At 39.4% G+C, this 24,016-nt stretch overlaps 1 protein-coding gene across 3 annotated transcripts in view; it reads right to left on the bottom strand.

Annotated features, from left to right (window-relative positions):
- Nucleotides 1–24,016, bottom strand: part of dis3l2 (DIS3 like 3'-5' exoribonuclease 2) — a 163,866-nt gene that overhangs the window by 11,884 nt on the left and 127,966 nt on the right. For all 3 annotated transcript variants that reach the window (XM_058755132.1, XM_058755140.1, XM_058755150.1), the window contains 7 exons: nucleotides 19,083–19,316; nucleotides 13,356–13,435; nucleotides 12,765–12,948; nucleotides 11,577–11,663; nucleotides 11,230–11,377; nucleotides 8,671–8,801; nucleotides 8,332–8,436 (listed from right to left, as the gene is read on the bottom strand). In XM_058755132.1, coding sequence (XP_058611115.1) covers nucleotides 8,332–8,436; nucleotides 8,671–8,801; nucleotides 11,230–11,377; nucleotides 11,577–11,663; nucleotides 12,765–12,948; nucleotides 13,356–13,435; nucleotides 19,083–19,316 — 969 coding nt within the window. The remainder of the gene's footprint in view (nucleotides 1–8,331; nucleotides 8,437–8,670; nucleotides 8,802–11,229; nucleotides 11,378–11,576; nucleotides 11,664–12,764; nucleotides 12,949–13,355; nucleotides 13,436–19,082; nucleotides 19,317–24,016) is intronic.

Below are 24,016 nucleotides of genomic sequence, written 5' to 3'. Positions count from 1 at the left end.
TCTGGGCTTTTGAAGTTAAATTTGACAAAAAAAAAATTTGTTAATTTTGGGTAGCAGCAAACCAGGGTTAAATAAATTCAAAACAAAACTTTCATTATGTAATTTGTATTAAAGGTTAATTTCTGAAAGTTCATCCACCATTTCACCTGCCTGTCTAAAAGTCTGTGCTGACCAACTGGTCCCCGTCTTTACACAGATCTTCAACAGATCTCTGGAGCTGTGCGAAGTTCCCTGCTGCTTCAAATGCTCCACCATCATTCCCGTCCCCAAAAAGCCCAAAATCACTGGCCATAACGACTACAGACCTGTCGCGCTCACGTCTGTGGTCATGAAGTCATTTGAGGGACTGGTCCTGGCCTACCTGAAGGACATCACTGGACCCTTGCTGGATCCTCTTCAGTTTGCCTACAGAGCAAACAGGTCTGTGGACGACGTTGTCAATATGGGACTGCATTACATCCTGCAACACCTTGACAAACCTGGGACTTACGCAAGGATCTTATTTGTGGACTTCAGCTCGGCCTTCAATAGCATCATGCCTGACCTTTCTCTCAGACAAACTCTCACAGCTCTCTGTGCCCACCTCCATCTGTCAGTGAATCACCAGCTTCCTGACAGACAGGCAGCAGCTAGTGAGGCTGGGCAAACTTACATTCAGGACTCTCACCATTCGCACTGGCGCCCCTCAGCGATGTGTTCTCTCCCCATTGCTCTTTTCTCTCTACACAAATGACTGCACATCTAAAGACCCCTTTTTCAAGCTCCTGAAGTTTGCGGATGACACTACAGTCATCGGCCTCATCAAGGACAGAGACGAGTCTGCTTACAGACAAGAGGTTGAGCAGCTGGCTGTCTGGTGCAGTCACAAAAACTTGGAGCTCAACACGCTCAAAACAGTGGAGATGATAGTAGACTTCAGGAGGAACCCCCCTGCACTCCCCCCACTCACCATCATGGACAGCACTGTGGCTGCAGTAGAGTCATTCAGGTTCCTGGGCACCACCATCTCCCAGGACCTGAAGTGGGACAATCACATTGACTCTATTGTGAAAAAGGCCCAGCAGAGGCTGTATTTCCTCCTCCAGCTAAGGAAGTTCAACCTGCCACAGGAGCTGCTGAAACGGTTCTATTCTGCCAACAGAGTCTGTCCTGTGTTCATCTATAACTGTTTGGTTTGGCTCAGCTACCAAATCAGACATCAGAAGACTACAACGGACAGTCAGGACTGCTGAGAGGATTATCGGTGCCCCTCTACCCAACCTCCAAGATCTTTATATCTCCAGAGTGAGGAAAAGGGCTAAGAAAGTCACTCTGGACCCCTCACACCCAGCTCACTCTCTCTTTGAACTGTTGCCCTCTGGCCGGCGCTACAGATCACTGAGCACCAAAACAGCCAGACACAAGAATAGTTTTTTCCCCCAGGCCATATCCCACCTGAACAACACATAACACACCCCAGTACTGTACATCTGTAAATAACTCTTCAAACCTTCATCCGTACATAGGACATATGCACATTCACAGTTCTGTCAATGGTCATTTTTTATTTTTTGTATATTTTTATTACTGTTGTTATTTATAATTTATTGTCTATTCTCTTCATCATTAGTGTTTTTATTACCTTAATTATATGTTGTCTGCACTATGTTTGTACTTCTGTACTGGAAGCTCCTAACACAAAGACAAATTCCTTGTGTGTGTAAACACACTTGGCAATAAAGCTCTTTCTGATTCTGATACTGTGGAGATACTATACTGATACACTATACCGATGAGTCAACATTGTCAGCTTCATCTTTGTAGTCGACTGTCTCAAAAAACACTAGTTTAATTAATAAATAATTATAATATCTACTTGCTATTTTTTTCTGACATTCATAGTTGTTACTTTTGCGGGTGCTTTGTGTTAAGCTTTAAAAAAAATCTTTAGTCAGAGGCAGCACTAACAAAAACACTAATATTTGAGTTCTAATGTTAGAAAATGATCGAAACATTAAGACATTAATTTAGCACTCCAATCTTGTCTGTTAGTTATCTGTTAACAAGTGTCAGTTGTCGGTAAGGGGGGAAAAAAAAAATGAACATCCCTAGCTGCTAGCATGTTTTATCATGTCTAACATGTTCATAGCATATTTTAGCACATTGCTAGCATGTTTTAGCATGCTTTACCATGTTGCGATAGATACGCAAAGAACTGCTTCTACAGGTGCATTTTTAAAAAAAAATTATATCCTGAAAAATTTACAAGTAAAAAATTTAGTTTTTGTTTTAATTTTGATGATTAGAGCTTACAACCCATGAAAGTCAAAAATCCAGCAGTGTTTCCCATACATTGATTTATTTGTGGCGCCCGCCACAATATCAAAACTGACCGCCACAAATAGATTTACTAAAAGACTTCGTTGAATAAACATGAGCACTGCACGCTTCAAAACCGAAACCCAGTGCGGGTGTTTTTATATCACTGTATTTCTGAAGGAATCCGTCTGTCTTCAGAAAATGTTGGATGTCATTTTCATTTCATCTTGCATGTAATGTCTGATAAAGCAGCGTTTGTGAGTGGAGTGCTGCTTTGTTTACGACCGTTACCGGGGAAACCTCGATCTCTACCACTCCAACAGTGCCTCCTGCTGGCAGAGAATGAATCTGCATATATATGTTGCCACAAATAAGAGTGCAAGTCCATGGGAAACACGGTCCAGTATCTCAAAATATTAGAATATTTACTTTTGAGGTTCATTAAATGACCATCCCTACAGTATAGATTCCAGGTATCTCTTGTTGTTTGAAACCACAATGGGGAAGACTGCTGACTTGGCAATGGTCCAGAAGACAATCATTGAAACCCTCCACAAAGAGGGTAAGTCACAGAAGGTCATTTTCTGATTACTAAAAGGGGTGGCTGTTCACAGAGTGCTGCATCAAAGCATATTAAATGCAAAGTTGACTGGAAGGAAGAACTTGGGTAGGAAAAGGTGCATAAGCAACAGGGATGAAGGCAAGCTTGAGAATACTGTCAAGCAAAGCTGATTCAAACACTTGGGAGAGCTTCACAAGGAGTGGACTGAAGCTGGAGTCAGTGCATTAAGAGTCACCACACTCAGACGTCTTCAGGAAAAGGGCTACCAAGCCACTTCTGAAACATTAAACAACATCAGAAGCATCTTACCTGGGCTAAGGAGAAAAAGAACTGGACTGTTGCTCAGTGGTCCAAAATCCTCTTTTCAGATAAAAGTAAAGTTTGCATTTCATTTGGAAATCAAGGTCTGGAGTCTGGAGAAAGACTGGAGAGGCACAGAATCCAAGATGCTTGAAGTCCAGTGTGAAGTTTCCGAAGTCGGTGATGATTTGGGGTGCCGTGATGTCTGCTGGTGTTGGTCCATTGCGTTTTATCAAGTCCAAAGTCAATGCAGCCGTCTACCAGGAGATTTTGGAGCACTTTACATTTAATCATTTAGCAAACGTTTTTATCCAAAGCGACTTACAAATGCGGAGAACAATAGAAGCAATCAGACCAACGAGAGAGCAACAGTATACAAGTGCTGTGACGAGTCTCAGTTAGTCTAGCACAGTACACATAGCTAGGTTTTTTTTTTTTTTGTCATAGAATGGAATAGAATCTAATCGACTAGGTAAGTGCTAGTATTAGTTTTCCAGGTGCTGGAGAAAAAGATGTGTTTTTAGACGTTTTTTTGAAAATGGTCAAAGACTCAGCTGTTCGAATTGAGATAGGGAGGTCATTTCACCAGCTGAAAACAGTCCAGGAAAAGGTCAGTGAGAGTGATTTTGTGCCTCTTTGGGATGGCACCACAAGGCGTCATGCACTTGCAGAACACAAGCTTCTGGGCCCGTATTCTTAAAGATTCTAAGAATCCTTTTAGAGAGCTCCTATTTTAGCTTAATTTCTAACTAGGAGTCTTAACTTAAAAGTGATTCAGGACCAATCTGAGAGCAACTTTGAGCGAGGAAAAGGCAAAAACTTTTATCTTAGTGAGGAGGCGGAGTTAACCCCATTGCTAGCTATGTCTTTTGAAGACTGTGATTGGTTGGTTGTCCAAGAAGGAAATAAAAGAGCGCTTTGAAGAGTAGGGTTTATTATAAGCCTTCACTTTGAAATTACAGGCGTAATTTTTCCTGTTTTACTGTACTCTCTCTCTTTCTCTCTCATTCTCTCACACACACACACACATTATATATGAATATATTCTCTTTATTTTTTATTTACCATGCTGTCATACTTAACGTATTTTATAGGAAATGAACAGCGACACAATAAGGTTCTGAAAGTGCTGTCAGGTACAGACCCAAATCATCGCTGCTGCATAGTTGCATTTTTCCAGTTGCCAAATATGTCAATGTAGTTAATTTAGCGATTACATCCATTTCTGGCACTATGGCATTTCTGCGCAGTGTCAGAGATGTTAGCGTGTCTGAAATAAGATCAGTCACAAACATGATCCCTGCACGATCTAATGTGTAACTCAATGTCATGCATTGTGTGCAACACATTTCTTCTCCCTCTTCATGTTTCATCCATTTTCTCCACTGCTAAAAAACAACTCTTAAGCCTCTTAAAAGTCCTCATTCGTACTCCTAACAATTTCGGACCTTAAGACCTCTTTTAAGGGTTAAGATGCTTTCTGAATTACTTTTTTCTTTACTAGGATCTTTTCTTTAATTTTAAGGAGGAAACACCCACATTTCTAAGAATTTTCTTAGAATATTGTTGCTAGGAGCAACTCTTTGCACTAAGATTTTTCATGAATATGGGCCCTGGAGGGTGCATAAGTTTGAACTAGCAAGTTTAGGTATATTGGTGCAGCGCCAGTTGTTGTCTTGTAGGCAAACATCAGTACCTTGAATTTGATGCGAGCAGCTACTGGTTGCCAGTGTAAACTGATGAAGAGCTTGTTGGCTCGTTAAATACCACTCTCGCTGCTGCATTCTGGATCACTTGCAGAGGCTTGACCGTACATGCGGGAAGGCAGGCCAAGAGAGCATTACAATAGTCCGGTCTGGAGAGAACAAGAGCTTGGACAAGGAGATGTGCAGCTTGCTCTGATAGGAAGATCTTCCTAATGTTGTATAAGGGAAATCTGCAGGACCGGGCCGTTGTAGCAATATGGTCTGTGAAGCTTAAGGCTGTCCTGGAAGGAGTTATGGTTGACGAACCCAGCTGTATAGAGAAGTTGTGATGAAGTACTGGGTTGGCTGAGACCACGAGCAGTTCTGTCTTAGCAAGGTTGAGTTGAAGGTGATGGTCCTTCATCCAGCTAAAAATGTCTCTCAGACAGGATGCAATGCGAACAGCTACTGTCGGATCATCTGGTTGGAATGAGTTAAAGTAAAGTAGAGTTGAGTGTCATCAGCATAGCAGTGATAAGAAAAGCCATGCTTCTGAATGACAGATCCTAATGATGACATGTACATGGAGAAGAGAAGAGGTCCAAGCACCGAGCCTTGAGGAACCCCAGTAGCAAGAAGTTGTGACTTAGAAACCTCACCCCTCCAAGACACCCTGAAAGACCTACCTCAGGAGGTAAGACTTGGACCACAGGAGTGTGATTCCTGAGATGCCCATCTTTATGAGGGTGGACAGGAGGATCTAGTGGTTAACTGTGTCAAAATCAGCAGACAGATCCAGCAAGATGAGTACTGAGGATTTGGAGGCTGCTCTTGCCAGTCTCATGGCTTCAGTAACCGAGAGCAGGGCAGTCTCAGTTGAGTGGCCGCTTTTGAAGCCAGATTGGCTGTTGTCCAGGAGGTTGTTCTATGCAAGGAACATAGAGAGTTGGTTGAACAACTCGCTCAAGTGTCTTTGCAATGAATGGAAGAAGGGATACTGGTCTGTAGTTTTCTAAAAGTGCTGGATTTAGAGAGGGTTTCTTAAGCAGTGGGGTAACCCGAGCCTGCTTAAATGCTGTGGGAAATGTACCATTATGAAGAGAGGTGTTGATAATGTGAGTAAGCGCAGGTATGACTGAAGAAGAAATGGCCTGAAGGAGGTGAGTGGGGATAGGATCAAGTGGAAAAGTAGTAGGATGATTGGAAAAGATAAGTTTAGAAACGTCCGTCTCCGAGAGTGGAGAGAGAGTGTGTATTTGTCGTTACGACGTTATCATCGGTTTGTGGTGTGGGGAATTGGTCACTGATGTTTCTTGTTTTATTTATGAAGAATTTTGCAAATTCATCAGCTGTAAGAGTTGATGAAGGTGGAGGGGGAGGAGGACAGAGAAGAGAAGAGAAAGTTTTGAAAAGTGTGCGAGAGTCAGAGCAGTTGTTAATTTTGTTGTGGTAGTATGTCGTTTTAGCAGTGGAGACATTTGCAGAGAAGGAAGAGAGGAGTGACTGATACACAAGGTCGGTAGAGTTTTTTGATTTGTGCCATTTCCTCTCTGCAGCCCTGAGTCTAGAGCGATGTTCACGGAGAACATTGTACAGCCAGGGGGCAATCGTGCGAGGGGTGTGGGAAAAAGTGAAATTAGTGGAGAGGTTTGATCCAAGTCTCAGTTAGGGCCATGAGGTTGAGTAGCAACAGAAGAAATGAATTCTGCTTTGTTTACAGGAGACTGGCAGTTCCAGAGACCAATTGGAATAGAGAGTAAAGTAGTAGATGACATGGGGACAGGCTGTAGATCACTAGGATTGGCCTGCCTCCATCATACAGAGCGTGCTTTCCGAGTGTTAGTAGTAATAGTAGAGATTTGAAAGCACATAGTGAGTACAACTGACTAAACAAGTATATGAGAACAAGCTGTACAAAAAGTAAAGAAAAGGGAGAAAAGCAAAACTCAAGTGCCTTGTCGGTGTCCTTGCTCGGTAAAGTTGCGCAGGTAGAGTTGATGGTCTTTACACTCATCGGTCTTCATGCGAGGGCTGCCGCGGAGAACTAACCAATTTTATTACTTGGTTAGTTCACCGCGGCAGCCCGATTACTCGTTATTGAAGTGAGCTGGCCACACCTTACTACTAAGCAAACCGAAACTGAAAAGTCACACGATATGTACGAGAACAAATGTGACTTGAGCACGCGTTTACCATGGTAAACACAGTAATCAAAACAATGTTTCCTAGCAACGACAATCGCACTAAAAACTAATGAGAACAAACTAATGAGAACTTTATGCTTCCATCTGCTGACAAGCTTTATGGTGATGCTGATTTACTTTTCCAGCAGGACTTTAGCACCTCCCCACAGTGCCAAAACCACTTCCAAGTGTGCTTGATTGGCCAGCCAACATGCCTGACCTGAACTCCATATGGAATATATGGGATATTTTCAAGAGAAAGATGAGAAACAGTCGATCCAACAATACAGACGAGCTGAAGGCTCAATAGTGCCTCAGCAGTGCAACAGTCTGATTGCTTCCATGCCACACCTCACTGATGCTGTAATTTGTGCTGAAGGAGCCCCAACCAAGTATTGAGTGCATAAATGAACATACTTTAAAGAACTTGAACTTTTCTGTTTTGCAAATTCTTTTTTTGATTGATCTTAGGAAATATTCTAATATTTTGAGATACTGGATTTTTGACTTTCATGAGCTGTAAGCTCTAATCATCAAAATTAAAACAAATGTGTGACCCTGGACCACAAAACCAGTCTTAAGTCGCTGGGGTATATTTGTTGCAATAGCCAAAAATACATTGTATGGGTCAAAATTATTGATTTTTCTTTTATGCCAAAAATCATTAGTATATTAAGTAAAGATCTTGTTCCATGAAAATATTTTGTAAATTTCTTACTGTAAATGTATCAAAACTTAATTTTTGATTAGTAATATGCATTGCAAAGAACTTCATTTGGACAACTTTAAAGGCGATTTTCTCAATATTTAGATTTTTTTCACACCCTCAGATTCCAGATTTTCAAATAGTTGTATCTCAGTCAAATATTGTCCTATCCTAACAAACCATACATCAATGGAAAGCTATTTATTCAGCTTTCAAATGATGTATAAATCTCAATTTCGAAAAATTGACACTTAAGACTGGTTTTGTCGTCCAGCGTCACATATATGTAAACATATATGAAAGTTTCACTTTTTGAAATAAGTTACAAAAAAGAGAGAACTTTTTCACGATATTCTAATTTTTTGAGATGCACCTGCATGTACTACAGGTGCTGCAAGAAAAGTTGGTGCTTAATTTTCAGTATTAAAAAGTATTTTTTGATTATTATGGTCAAATATGGGGACAATATGTATGGAACCAATGCATTTTTTCAACATTTTTATTTCTATTGTGAAATACGTTTTACCATTTCTAAATAATAATAAATAATGATAAGCTATGAAAAAACAAACAGAAGTTGAATAAAGTCATACATACATTACAGTAGATTCGTTTCTGCACTCCGTAGCGAAGCACAAGCACATCAAAGGACTGGTCTAGAACTCCCATGACCATAGCTTCTGAATCCAAAGGACCACACTCCTGCCAGCATCACCACATTCATGAATAAATGGTTCAGCTGTTTACCAACATCATTTTTGCCTTGGCAGATTAACAACATTTGGCAGATCAACAACAACTATGCTCACATGATCAAGGGCAAAATGTATGTTGTAAGTTTATTTGATTAATATTTACACATACAGAAGATTTTTACCCTATGTGCAAGCTGTTCAAATGAAAAATAAATCCTGATCTTTTTTCTATGATACATACCTTAACAAAGACAGCAAAGAAAAGTTCAGAGCTCAACTCCTGGACTCTCTTTGAAGCAGTTTTCCTGTCGTTGCAGAGGGATGCCAGTTTGTGTACTTCCTCTAATGAGAGACTCAATGGTGGTCCACAGTCTGTAACGGCACAGATATAATGAATACAGGTGCATCTCAATAAATTAGAATGTCGTGGAAAAGTTCATTTATTTCAGTAATTCAACTCAAATTGTGAAACTCGTGTATTAAATAAATTCAATGCACACAGACTGAAGTAGTTTAAGTCTTTGGTTCTTTTAATTGTGATGATTTTGGCTCACATTTAACAAAAACCCACCAATTCACTATCTCAAAAAATTAGAATACTTCATAAGACCAATAAAAAAACATTTTTAGTGAATTGTTGGCCTTCTGGAAAGTATGTTCATTTACTGTATATGTACTCAATACTTGGTAGGGGCTCCTTTTGCTTTAATTATTGCCTCAATTCGGCGTGGCATGGAGGTGATCAGTTTGTGGCACTGCTGAGGTGGTATGGAAGCCCAGGTTTATTTGACAGTGGCCTTCAGCTCATCTGCATTTTTTGGTCTCTTGTTTCTCATTTTCCTCTTGACAATACCCTATAGATTCTCTATGGGGTTCAGGTCTGGTGAGTTTGCTGGCCAGTCAAGCACACCAACACCATGGTCTTTTAACCAACTTTTGGTGCTTTTGGCAGTGTGGGCAGGTGCCAAATCCTGCTGGAAAATGAAATCAGCATCTTTAAAAAGCTGGTCAGCAGAAGGAAGCATGAAGTGCTCCAAAATTTCTTTGTAAACGGGTGCAGTGACTTTGGTTTTCAAAAAACACAACACCAGCAGATGACATTGCACCCCAAATCATCACAGACTGTGGAAACTTAACACTGGACTTCAAGCAACTTGGGCTATGAGCTTCGCCACCCTTCCTCCAGACTCTAGGACCTTGGTTTCCAAATGAAATACAAAACTTGCTCTCATCTGAAAAGAGGACTTTGGACCACTGGGCAACAGTCCAGCACTTCTTCTCCTTAGCCCAGGTAAGATGCCTCTGATGTTGTCTGTGGTTCAGGAGTGACTTTAACAAGAGGAATACAACAACTGTAGCCAAATTCCTTGACACGTCTGTGTGTGGTGGCTCTTGATGCCTTGACCCCAGTCTCAGTCCATTCCTTGTGAAGTTCACCCAAATTGTTGAATCGATTTTGCTTGACAATCCTCATAAGGTTGCGGTTCTCTCTGTTGATTGTGAATCTTTTTCTTCCACACTTTTTCCTTCCACTCAACTTTCTGTTAACATGCTTGGATACAGCACTCTGTGAACAGCCAGCTTCTTTGGCAATGAATGTTTGTGGCTTACCCTCCTTGTGAAGGGTGTCAATGATTGTCTTCTGGACAACTGTCAGATCAGCAGTCTTCCCCATGATTGTGTAGCCTAGTGAACCAAACTGAGAGACCATTTTGAAGGCTCAGGAAACCTTTGCAGGTGTTTTGAGTTGATTAGCTGATTGGCATGTCACCATATTCTAATTTGTTGAGATAGTGAATTGGTGGGTTTTTGTTAAATGTGAGTCAAAATCACCACAATTAAAAGAACCAAAGACTTAAACTACTTCAGTCTGTGTGCATTGAATTTATTTAATACACGAGTTTCACAATTTGAGTTGAATTACTGAAATAAATGAACTTTTCCACAACATTCTTATTTATTGAGATGCACCTGTATGAGGCTTCAGATAGAACCATTACTAAGCAATGAACTTAAAGTATGTATGAACTCGAAGTTGCGACCAGTTGTAATGCTTTTATGAACTAAATCGAATATTGAATAATAAAAAAAAAACTAAATAAAAATAGAGGGCGGAGCTTGATTTGAGCACACCTCCTCACCGCCTCTTCATTTCAGCAGACTGACGACTGGAGAGAAGTGGTTAAAACTACCACTAGAAGTAGTTCTGTTCATGTAAAATCAAATTATTTTACATCGTATATTTTTTGTTTATTACTGAAGCCATGGCCCACAAAGATGTATTGGGATCTCAATGTGAAGTAGTACTAAATAGAAGGGTATAAAGGTATTTCTAAAACATTAGATGTGCCATGGAATACTATGAAGGCCATCATCAACAAGTGGAAACAATGGGGCACCATTAATGACATTCCAAAGGTCTGCTTCTCTTCAGCTGGGACTAGGGAGGTATTCAAGATAGAAGGAAACATGTATCGTGGCAAATACCAGAACATTCTGGCACAAAATCTGGAGGCCTCCATTAAGGAATTTCATCTTTCAGCACAATAATAATCTAAAACACAAACTTAAGTCAACAAAAGTCACATCCTCATTATCATCTTCCTGCACATGCTAAATAGTGTTCACAGTGTTGACTCCATTCACAGCATTCCAGTCCAGAGTGTGGAAGTGTTGCATAGTGGAAGTGTAGTATGGATCTCACTAGAGAACAGGCAGCAGGATATTGAAAACCCCTAGTGGAGCTGGAGCAGAGTCAACTACTAGCCACATGCAACCACTTAACAGTAGAGTAACTCACTAAGGGAGGAGGCCAGTAGACGGTGCACTATGACATCAACATAGCGTCGTATAGGTGAAGTGAAGTGTGTGTAGAGAGGAACATTCAGAGCATAATGACGGAAGGAATTCTCGTCTTTCAGAGCTCCAGTACAGAAATACGACGCCATCTAAACAGAACCACATCATCAAATAATTCTGATTAGATCACAAGATGTTCAGCAGAGGCCACTACTGCTTTATTTCTAAAAATCTGAAATATGAGAGAATATTTTCTTGCTCTACATCTGGTGGAAATATACAGCAAAATAGCAGAATGGAAGAACAGAAAGTATATTTAAAATATTGATAACAGGTGCACAACTTCACCTGCATTGCCCTGGAGCACATGTGAGTGAGAACTTCCTTCCTGGCAGCTGCATACTCATCATTACCAAGATTTTCATTCAGACTCCTCTGTCATAACAATAGACACACATTAGTGAGCACAAACACACAACATGGGGAATACCTGGACCACACGCACATACAAAAATTCTGTCCTGCAACAATGACTAACGATAGACAACAAGCCTAGTTTTTAAGAATGCAACAATCTGGTTCTAGAAGTAAAAACTCCAATTCATTTTTCTTTCTTTTAACATTTTGGCATACACTTTTAAGGAGGCCTTTGATTTTAAATTGGAAGGCATGTTTTTGTTCTTCAATAGCAATTTGATATCCCAAAAGTAACACTTTCTGTAGGGTATTACAAAGATTTTAGAAAGGCCACATAATCTGTAACAGTATCCTAAAACAACATCCAAATAGCAATTTGGCTACAGGTTAACATTTTGGCCCATGCATTCTAAGTTACATCAGTCAAATGCACTGTTTCACATGTGGTGAAAGTTTTGACATTAGATTAAAGATTTTATAAAAAAAGACAAACACCTTTTTTTTTTTTCTCCAATTTGGAACAAAACAATGTGAACTAAGAAAGAAAACTTCCACTTCCAGTAAGGACAAAACCATTATTTGACATTGGATGTTTGTTACATTGTGTCAGGTTGACTACACTGTCACTATCAGATGAGAACAAAACTTGAATTTAATTGAGCTGGATGAAGGAACTAATGTCGTCTATCGAGCTGCTTTACAGCTGAATAGGATTAGTTTCATAATTGAGCAATTTGCAACATCAACACTGTTATTAAACTGAATTTAATAAAAATAAAACTGACTTGAGCTCAATAATTATTGCATTCTGTGGAGCAGCTTAGCTGAATCAAATCTGTGCCTCATATATGAGCAACCTTACAGAGTAGAACAGAACTGAATCAACAATGAACAGACTTGAGCTGAATAAGAGCTTCTCTATAGCAAAATTTAAATTTGTTTCATATTTAAAGTAGTATGAATCATTGATTCTGTTATTTTCCAGTTTATCCCTTGAGGCCAATTTGAAACACATTGTATTGTATAAAACACTATAAATAAAGGTGAGTTGAGTCAGATGTCAATTTGCCCGTGTTGTTTGTTTACGTTGTAACATCAAAAAAAGTTTGAAATACCCACATGGAGTCCTCCGGATGAGTTGAAGTCAATGTCAAGGCCCATCTGGTCACAGAACTCCTGCAGGTCATCTACCATCTTGCTCTGGGGTGGTGGGTGTCTACGCAGGATGGCCAGTTCTGGGTATGTGTGGTAGATCTGATGGGCAGCCGCTATATTTGCCAGCAACATGAACTCCTCCACCAGTCTATATTATAGGTAGGGTTGCAAAGGGGCGGAACATTTCCGGTAAATTTCCGTAAACTTTCCAGAAATACCCAGAAGATTCCAAAAAATCCTGGAAAGTTTCCAAAATTTCTGTAATATTTCTGAAGTTTACTGGAAATTTTCCACCTTTTTGCAACCCTAATTATAGGGCATGGGATTCATTTTTTAAAAGCCTAGTACGAAGGTGTTCAGGGCACATGTTGTGCATTATAAGGACCAGATTTGACCACTTCAATAGCACTAAGAAATTACAAACAGAAAAATGATGGACCTGAACAAAACAGAGGGCATGCATGTTTCTTATCTAAAGCCTTACATTGACTGTGGGTTTTGTAAAATGGTCACACTGAACTGAGTCATAACAACAGCTTTTGTGTGCATTCTTACTTGTTGCTGTCCTGATATTGATAGACGTAACAGCCCTGAGGCATGCTGGACTCCTTATCAAGGGTGAAAGATAGCTTCATCTATAACCAGAAAATAACAACAAACTGATTACGCAACCTTTAATGCTACTGTCATTAAAACAGATCACCAAACATAGAGGAGGAGTTAGCAGAGTGCTTCATGAAAATTACTGTAGGCATTATTGTCATTTAGAATAATCCAGATTCACTTGCATCAATCCAAGGGTATGTAATACTAGTGAATGAAGTCCAATGAGATCTAATTGCTGGGTTTGATAAAATGTGCAAGTTTGTGGCAATATTCAAATGATATTCAAAGGATCTGTTTGGGACACTGAGCAACATCATAAAAAGCATAATTGCCTGACATTGTAAAAGTGACAATTACATTTACATTAAACACCCAATTTGCGCAAATTGAGCCTAAAACAGCAGAAACGAGCCTTTTTAATAAAAGCAAAGGTCCATGTTTAATAAAACTGTCAATGAAATGAACATTAAATTCATTTGAAATATTGACAAATTTTAGATACTGTTCTTTAATTTATTTTTATACATATGTTATGTTAAAATATATCCATATATTTTGTTTTAATGTCACAAATAATAATCTCAAGGTTCAAGTTCTACATGATTCTTTGATTATTTTGTAGTATGAATTGGTCAGGTGTACTACAAACAACGGCTGTCCATTTGAGGAGGTGCATGTGCAGTCAACGGAAGATCCGTGGTGTGGAGCCAGGCGAAAGTATAAACAAGGCTTTAAAGTCCCCATGAAATCAAAATTAAAAAGTTTTTTGGGTGTTAGTATCAATATGTATAGTCTTAAGGTTATCTATAAGCCAGTGCGCTCCAAAACAGTGACAAAATTCGTATTTAGAAGACATAAGCATTCAAAGCTTGCAGTTTGTCACTTCAGCCAAAATGGATCAACGACTTTTTTGACGTCACCTCGTCCTTCAGCTTCTCATCAAAACTTCTGATCAATCAAATGCTCTCTAGAATCCGAAGCACACTATACTATAAATAGACGCTGAAGCTGCGGATGAGATCAGTCACTTGTTCACAGTGAAGTATTTCCTGTACAGTGAATGGCAAGTAGTGCACAATGTAGGCGACAGGAAACGATTCAGGCAGTGTAAATATGCTTTCGACTGGGGCAAATGAGGTCTGGTTTCGCGTTGTCACGCGAATCGCGGCAACTCGCACAGTCTGATCCAGACTTTGGCTCCAGTCCAGAGACGCAATCACACGGAGCGGATCATATGCGCAAGCAAGCATGTATTAAACACTTTTAAAACTACACAGCCTCAGCATGATTATGATCACTAATTTGTTTTACTAAGAGTTTCATATTGAATTTAGGGGGTAATCTATTAAGACTGTGGCTGTCAAATGCGGCTTTACTGAGCTCAACGGCTCAGTAGATAAGATAAGCAAAACGCTATTGGCCATTTTGTCCCGCCCTATTTTCCTGTTTCAGTTGAAATTACGTCACCACATAGAATAATGCTGCGTGTTTCAAGGCAATTCAGGGGACCTTTAAGAAAAGCACTTTTCAGTGAGGCTCACTGGGGGAAAAAAGTTATTTGCTGGGGCGCACCAAGATTGGACTCTGGAGCAATGTAAAAAGGTCATGTGGTCTGATAAGTCTATATTTACCCTGTTTCAGATTGATGTGCATAAAATAAAGTTAGCTGACTACCTGAATGTACTGAGTGACTGGGCTTTTCCATGAATGGATTTTCTTCTTCCATGATGGCAGTGGGCATATGCCAAATGAAAATGCCAGGATTCAGTGATCTCATATTGTGATATTGTGATACATTTTCACAAATTGATTGGCCACCAAACCCCACTAAGAATGTCTGGGATGTGGTGGAGAAGATTTTACATTTTATATACACACATTAGGGTTGGGCCGATAGACGATGCCAACGTCCATTGCCGATAAAAATATTAACATCACTTATTAATCATTCAAGGAAAAGATCATGGAGCGCTACTTGCTGAAAGGACCTCCATTTAATGATCCCAGAAGGTGCTCTTTGGTTGGGTTCAAAAATATATCTATAGAAAAAAACGGATCCAAGGCACTTCTGGTTCAAAAATGTTAAAAGGCCTTTATTCAAACATTTAGTCTGGCCCACATAGAAACAGTTACAGGAACATTGAAGCCTATAAATTACATGCGTACTTTTACAATTAATAAAGGATCTAATTAAATACGTTTTCTTACATCCATAAATGATTTTGTCTGAATTACATTACAGAGAATCAAGAACCCTCAAGGGATCCCCAAAATCTTTCTTTCTGCCTCCAATTCAGAATCCAAACATCAATACCTTTATTAAAAAGGCCAATTATGATGTAAAATTACTTTTTAAGAAGGATGTGAAATCATTGAAAAGGAATTTAACAAAAAAAGAGGAGTTTGTATTTAATGCTAAGACTAATCCTTTCTTCACAAAAATAAAATGGTGGACCAGATATATTGATGACATCTGTATGATTTTTGAAGGACATTAATACATGCATTAAGTTGAGTCTCGAATATAATCAGGATAAGATACATTTTTTAGACATTACTATTTTTAAAGATCAAGAGGGACATTTACATACTTCTCTTTTCAAAAAGAATATAGACCACAACACCATCCTCCACGCAAAGAGCTTTTATCCGAAACATCTGATAGAAAGCATTCCACTGGGTCAATTTCAAAGATTAAGACGGATGTGTGATCAAGTCTCCGATTTTAATCGTATGGCTATGGATATGAAATATCGTTTTAAACAAAGAGGTTATCAAAAAAGAGTGGTCGATCAGACTTTGGATAAAGTGACACTGTTACAACAGGATGATCTACTCAAAAAGAAAAGCAATAAGAACAGCTCCACACGACCGTATTTTGTTATGGATTTTAGTACTGTCTCACATGACATCAAGCGTATAAATAAATGGTAATTGGGGGATTATTCTGGGATCAGCGGAGACAAAGTCGTCGTCGCTGAAGGAGAAGAAATCTGAGGATCCTATGGCGAAATGGCCGTTTATATAGCCAGATGGCTCCACCCATTCTGGCGGGCTTCGTCATCATAGGCTCGTGCAGCTCCGCTGCCAACCCATTGGTTTGTTTTTTGCACACTGCACAAACCAATAGTCGTGCAGTTTCACTGCGTGATTGAATAAGGCTTCAGTTCAGGAGAAAAAAGGCTTTTTCCCCATATGCGTCTTGATACTCTTGAATGGAGTATCGACAGGGAACTCCACATTTCATGTTTTAGAGTTTAATAAAACACTTGTTTAATCTTTGTAATCTCGTCAGATGACAATGTAGATGCCTGGCAAACATTGTTGTTGTTGTGATCACAACTGTGATCTGTATGGATGTGATTACAAGCTTTTTAGAGAGAGAGCTTTTCCCTCACCATTGTAACACTCTGCTTTTGCAAGGTTCCGTGAAAACGTTTCAGCTTTTATTTTAAATATCACAGGTTCATCAAGTTCGTCGAAATGATCCATCCTCGATCACTTTTAGTCAGCTTTGACGAAACTCCTCTCAGCTAGCACGTCTTTTCAAAGTGAAAGTAACCTTGTCACCTGACCTGAATGCAGTGCGCTGATTCGCTAAAATGGACTTATCGGCTTTTGTTCACAAACAACAAGGGTGCATGTCGGCTTCTGCAGTAAAACGTGAACTCGCGATGCCTTGGAAGTGGAAAATACCGGCTTTTTTGACAAAAACGCGTTCAGATCGCGCTATATGTGGAGAATAATGCACGGCAATCAGCTCTTTTTTTTTTTCAAGCTGTGTTTAGCGGTTTTTGCAAATAAACTCTTCATATCTTTAGTCTTTCAGCAATTCTACAGACTGACCAACAGTAGTGAAATCACCCACACATTACAGTAAACCTGTATATCCACTATCCAAAAAAAAAATTACAAATCCATCTACTTGCAAATAAAAACACAAAATACATACAGGTGCATCTCAAATTAGAATGTCGTAGAAAAGTTCATTTATTTCAGTAATTCAACTCAAATTGTGAAACTCGTGTATTAAATTCAATGCACACAGACTGAAGTAGTTTAAGTCTTTGGTTCTTTTAATTACGATGATTTTGGCTCACATTTAACAAAAACCCACCAATTCACTATCTCAACAAATTAGAATATTGTGACATGCCAATCAGCTAATCAACTCAAAACACCTGAAAAAGTTTTACGAGCCTTCAAAATGGTCTCTCAGTTTGGTTCACTAGGCTACACAATCATGGTGAAGACTGCAGATCTGACAGTTGTCCAGAAGACAATCATTGACACCCTTCACAAGGAGGGTAAGCCACAAACATTCATTGCCAAAGAAGCTGGCTGTTCACAGATTGCTGTATCCAAGCATGTTAACAGAAAGTTGAGTGGAAGGAAAACGTGTGGAAGAAAAAGATGCGCAACCAACTGAGAGAACCGCAGCCTTATGAGGATTGTCAAGCAAAATCGATTCAAGAATTTTGGTGAACTTCACAAGGAATGGACTGAGGCATCAAGAGCCACCACACACAGACGTGTCAAGGAATTTGGCTACAGTTGTCGTATTCCTCTTGTTAAGCCACTCCTGAACCACAGACAACGTCAGAGGCATCTTACCTGGGCTAAGGAGAAGAAGTGCTGGACTGTTGCCCAGTGGTCCAAAGTCCTCTTTTCAGATGAGAGCAAGTTTTGTATTTCATTTGGAAACCAAGGTCCTAGAGTCTGGAGGAAGGGTGGAGAAGCTCATAGCCCAAGTTGCTTGAAGTCCAGTGTTAAGTTTCCACAGTCTGTGATGATTTGGGGTGCAATGTCATTTGCTGGTGTTGGTCCATTGTGTTTTTTGAAAACACAAGTCACTGCACCCGTTTACCAAGAAATTTTGGAGCACTTCATGCTTTCTTCTGCTGACCAGCTTTTTAAAGATGCTGATTTCATTTTCCAGCAGGATTTGGCACCTGCCCACACTGCCAAAAGCACCAAAAGTTGGTTAAATGACCATGGTGTTGGTGTGCTTGACTGGCCAGCAAACTCACCAGACCTGAACCCCATAGAGAATCTATAGGGTATTGTCAAGAGGAAAATGAGAAACAAGAGACCAAAAATGCAGATGAGCTGAAGGCCACTGTCAAAGAAACCTGGGCTTCCATACCACCTCAGCAGTGCCACAAACTGATCACCTCCATGCCACACCGAATTGAGGCAATAATTAAAGCAAAAGGAGCCCCTACCAAGTATTGAGTACATATACAGTAAATAAACATACTTTCCAGAAGGCCAACAATTCACTAAACATTTTTTTTTTATTTGTCTTATGCAATATTCTAATTGGTTGAGATAGTGAATTGGTGGGTTTTTTAAAATAACCAAAGACTTAAACTACTTCAGTCTGTGTGCATTGAATTTATTTAATACCCGAGTTTCACAATTTCAGTTGAATTACTAAAATAAATGAACTTTTCCACGACATTCTAATTTGAGATGCACATGTGTACTTAAACCTGACTTGTATAATATAAAAAAAAAATTGCTAAATAAAATTTTTGGAACTAATGTCAAAGCATCATTTTAGTATGAAGAGAGAACAATAAAGTGTGACCACGGAGATGAGTGTGTATTTCAGTAAAATGAAACCCGTTGATGGTACAGTAAATGTCCAGACTGAAGTCTGGTCTGTCTGACCTGGTTAAGCTGTAAAGCTCCACCCTCAAAGCGCTGGGCTCGGAGTTGTTTGGCAATGTTGTGCAAGTTGAGAATGGCTTCTTGTATCTCATGGATGCTGTGGCTCGGGGAGCAGGGTGGCAGCTCTTCAGCACTGAAGTGCTTGTCAGGAGCTTCAATCATACTCTGAGCATGATCATAACTCATCTTAATGCAGGAACAGATAACAGTTCGGCCAAACCACTCCCTCAGGATCTGGAGAGTACAGAGAAAAAAAATGCTATAAAGGTTAAAATGAAACGGGGTGATTATTCTGAGACAGGGCTGTCATCACAGATGGACAAATGGTAATATTGCCAGGCCCTGTGACAACAGGAGGCCCTCTACACTGCTAAAAATGATTTTGTGCTAAAGAAAATACTTCAGAAAAACAAATGTAATTTCTACATTAATTTATTTCAGGTAAGAATTAAAAAAACAAAAAACAAAAAAAACCAAGTAAATTCTATATTAGTACTCAATTTAAGCTTGTAGAATTTAAAGCTTGAACTTAAATATATATAGCATTTTTTAAATTTATTTGGAATTGTTTGTTTACAAAGATCCTATAAGTAAATATCAGAGTTATGATCCTGTTGTTCCCATCATGCACTTGGGCATGAATAATTAATAAGGCTAATCTTTTCATTGTTTTCGAGATGTATTTACTAGGGATGTGCATCTCCATAATTGAGGCTGATGCGATACGCATCTCGATGCATAGCCAACAATACGATACATTAAAGATACATACGAAGCAGCTACAGATACGATGTGATATGATATGATTCACCCCTATTATGATGCAGTGCGATTTGATTTTGATTCAATTCAACACAAAAATATGATGCTATGCAATTCCACATTTTACAGAAAATTCACTTTTATTTCTTTGGTTCAGACAGACAGCCATGTTAATCTACTATGTGACTCTGAGGACACGCCTTGGTCTCCGTAGTGTTGTCAAGTCAAGTCACCTCTATTTTTATAGCGCTTTTAACAATACAGATTGCGTCAAAGCAACTTTCCAATATCAAAATAGAAAAATAGTGTGTCAATAATGTAAAATGACAAGATTAAACACTCAATTTTCAGTTAAAGGCATTTCATTGTTGAATTCAGTGATGTCATCGTCCAGCTCAAATTAAGTGTCCCCAACTAAGCAAGCCAGAAGCAACAGCAGCAAGGAACCAAAACTCCATCAGTGACAGAATGGAGAAAAAAAACCTTGGGAGAAACCAGGCTCAGTCGGGGAGCCAGTTCTCCTCTGACCAGATGAACCAGCAGTTCAATTCCAACTGCAGCAAAGTCAGATTATGTAAAGGACTCATCTGGTTCCTGAGGTCTTATCCCGATGGCCGTCTAGGTGACAATGTCTTCACTGGGGATCTGTCTCTGGGGTTCATCTAGGTGTCCTGATCTCCGCTGACGTTCAGGGCTGTAGAGGTCATCTCTAGGTGCTCATCCACCATTTGATCTGGATACAGACTGGATCCGGGTGACTGCAGTAACCATCTGATCTGGATACGGACTGGATCGAACGGCTACAGATATCTCAGAATAAGAAAGAAACAGACTAATATTAGCGTAGATGCCATTCTTCTTATGTTATTATGAGTGTGTCTGCCTCCCGAACAGTGCTAGGTAGATTGTTCCAGAGTTTGGGCGCTAAATAGGAAAAGGATCTGCCGCCTGCAGTTGATTTTGATATTCTAGGTATTATGAAACGGCCAGAGTTTTGAGAACGCAGTGGACATGGAGGACTATAATGCGATAAGAGCTCGCTCAAGTACTGAGGAGTTAAACCATTCAGGGCTTTATAAGTTAATTAACAAGATTTTAACAGGGAGCCAGTGCAGTGTTGACAGAACCGGGCTAATGTGGTCATACTTCCTGGTTCTAGTAAGAACTCTAGCTGCTGCATTTTGGACCATCTGGAGTTTGTTTATTAAGCGTGCAGAACAACCACCCAATAAAGCATTACAATAATCTAACCTTGAGGTCATAAATGCATGAATTAACATTTCTGCATTTGACTTTGAGAGCATAGGTCTCAATTTACATATGTTTTTGAGATGAAAAAATGCAATTTTACAAATGCTAGAAATGTGGCTGTCAAAAGAAAGACTGCTATCAAATAGAACACCTAGGTTCCTAACTGATGACGAAGAATTTACAGAGCAGCCACTAAGTGTTAGACAGTGTTCTAAGATATTACATGTGGGGGTTTTTGGTCTGACAATTAACACCTCTGTTTTTTCAGAATTTAGCAGTAAGAAATTACTTGTCATCCAGTTTTTTATATCGACTATGCATTCCGTTAGTTTCTCAATTTGGTGTGTTTTGCCGGGCCGCGAAGAAATATAGAGCTCAGTATCATCAGCATAACAGTGAAAGCTAACACCGTGTTTCCTGATGATATTTCCCAAGGGTAACATGTAAAGCGTGAAAAGTAACGGCCCTAGTACTGAGCCTTGAGGTACTCTATACTGATCGATATGATACCTCTTCATTCACTGCTACAAATTGATGGCGGTCAGATAAGTACGATTTGAACCATGCTAATGCACTTCCACTAATGCCAACAAAGTTTTCTAGTCTATTCAAAAGAATGTTGTGGTCGATAGTGTCGAACGCAGCATTAAGATCCAGTAGCACTAATAGAGAAATACAACCACGATCACAATGATAAGAGCAGGTCATTTGTAACTCTAATGAGAGCAGTCTCAGTACTATGAAACTGTTTAAATCCTGACTGGAAATCCTCACAGATACCATTTTTCTCTAAGGAGGAATATAATTGTGAGTGTACTACCTTTTCTAGTATCTTTGACAGACAAGGGAGATTCGAGATCGGTCTGTAATTAACTAGATCTTTGGGGTCAAGTTTTGTTTTTTTTAAATGAGAGGCTTAATAACAGCCAATTTGAAGGTTTTGGGGACACATCCTAATGACAATGACGAATTAATAATAGCCAAAAGAGGATCTATGACTTCTGGAAGCACATCTTTTAGTAGTTTAGATGGAATTGGGTCTAACATATATGTTGTTGGTTTAGATGATTTAACAAGTTTATACAATTCTTCCTCTCCTGTAGTAGAGAATGAGTGGAATTGTTCCTCAGGGGATCTACAGTGCACTATCTGATGCGATACTGTAGCTGACAGCTGCATGGTTACAATTTTATCTCTAATAGTATCGATCTTGGAAGTAAAATAGTTCATAAAGTCATTACTGCTGTGCTGTTGGGAAATGTCAACACCTGCTGATGCTTTATTTTTTGTTAATTTAGCCACTGTATTGAATAAATACCTAGGGTTATGTTTGTTTTCTTCTAAAAGAGACGAAAAGTAATCAGATCTTGCAGTTTTTAATGCTTTTCTGTAGGATAAGGTACTTTCCCGCCAAGCAATACAAAATACCTCTACGAAATACCTTTTGGTTTTCCTCCAGCTGTGCTCCATTTTCTGGGCTGCTCTCTTTAGGGCGCGAGTGTGCTCATACCATGGTGTTGGACTCTTTTTCTTAATCTTCCTTAAGCGTAAAGTAGCAACCGTATCTAAAGTGCTAGAAAAGAGAGAGTCCACAGTTTCTGTTACATCAAGTTTTTCTGTGCTGTTGGATATGCTGAGGAATTGAGATAAATCAGGACGATTATTTACAAAGCAGTCTTTTGTGGTAGAAGTGATGGTTCTACCATACTTGTAACAAGCAGTAGAATTTACAGTTTTAGCTATATGGAGTTTACACAAGACTAGATAATGATCTGAGATATCACTTTGCTGCAGAATTTCATTACCATTAACATCAATTCCATGTGACAGTATTAAATCTAGAGTATGATTTCAACAATTAGTAGGTCCTGAGACATGTTGTCTAACCCCAATAGAGTTCAGAATGTCTATGAATGCTGATCCTAATGCATCTTTTTCATTATCAACGTGGATATTAAAATCACCAATGATTAAGACTTTATCTGCAGCCAGCACTAACTCTGATAGAAAATCTGCAAATTCTTTAATAAAGTCTGTATGGTGCCCTGGAGGCCTGTATACAGTAGCCAGTACAAACATCACAGGGGATTTATCATTAACACTTGTTTCTCTAGATAATGTTATATGAAGCACCATTACTTCAAATGAGTTGTACTTAAAGCCTGCCCTCTGAGAAATACTGAGAATATTGCTATAAATTGTAGCAACACCTCCCCTTTGCCTTTTGGACGCGGTTCATTTTTATAACAATAATCTTGGGGGGTAGACTCGTTTAAAATAATGTATTCATCTGGTTTTAGCCAAGTTTCTGTCAAACAGAGCACATCTATGTTATGATCAGTGATCATATCATTTACAAAAAGCACTTTCGTAGAAAGGGACCAGATATTCAGTAAGCCAAGCTTTATAATTTGTTTCTCTGTATTATATACATTTTTTATTTGTTGAACATCAATTAAATTGTTACGGACGTTTTTTTGGATTTTCTAGTTCGGGGAACAGACACAGTCTCTATAGTGTGATATCTAGGTGAATGAGTCTCTATGTGCTGAAAATTAACTGACTTCTGTGACGTGAGGCGGCTAGCAGATGGTCGGTTTAGCCAGTCTGTCTGCTTCCTGACCTGGGCCCCAGTTAGTCAAGTACGAACTCTAAGACTATGTGCCATATTTATAGAGAGAAGAGCGGCACCAACCCAGGAGGGATGAAGACCATCTCTTTTCAACAGGTCAGGTCTGCCCCAAAAACTCGTCCAATTGTCTATGAAACCTATGTTATTCTGCAGGCACCACTTAAGACATCCAGCCACTGAGTGACGACAGTCTGCTATGAATCTCATCACCCCGGTAAGCAGGGAGCTGACCAGAGCATATTACAGTGTCTGACATCATATTTGCAAGTTCACACACCTCTTTAAGATT

This window comes from Onychostoma macrolepis, chromosome 02 (assembly GCF_012432095.1).
Source record: "Onychostoma macrolepis isolate SWU-2019 chromosome 02, ASM1243209v1, whole genome shotgun sequence".
Lineage (NCBI taxonomy): Eukaryota > Metazoa > Chordata > Actinopteri > Cypriniformes > Cyprinidae > Onychostoma > Onychostoma macrolepis.
This window is presented reverse-complemented; position numbering and strand designations above follow the sequence as displayed.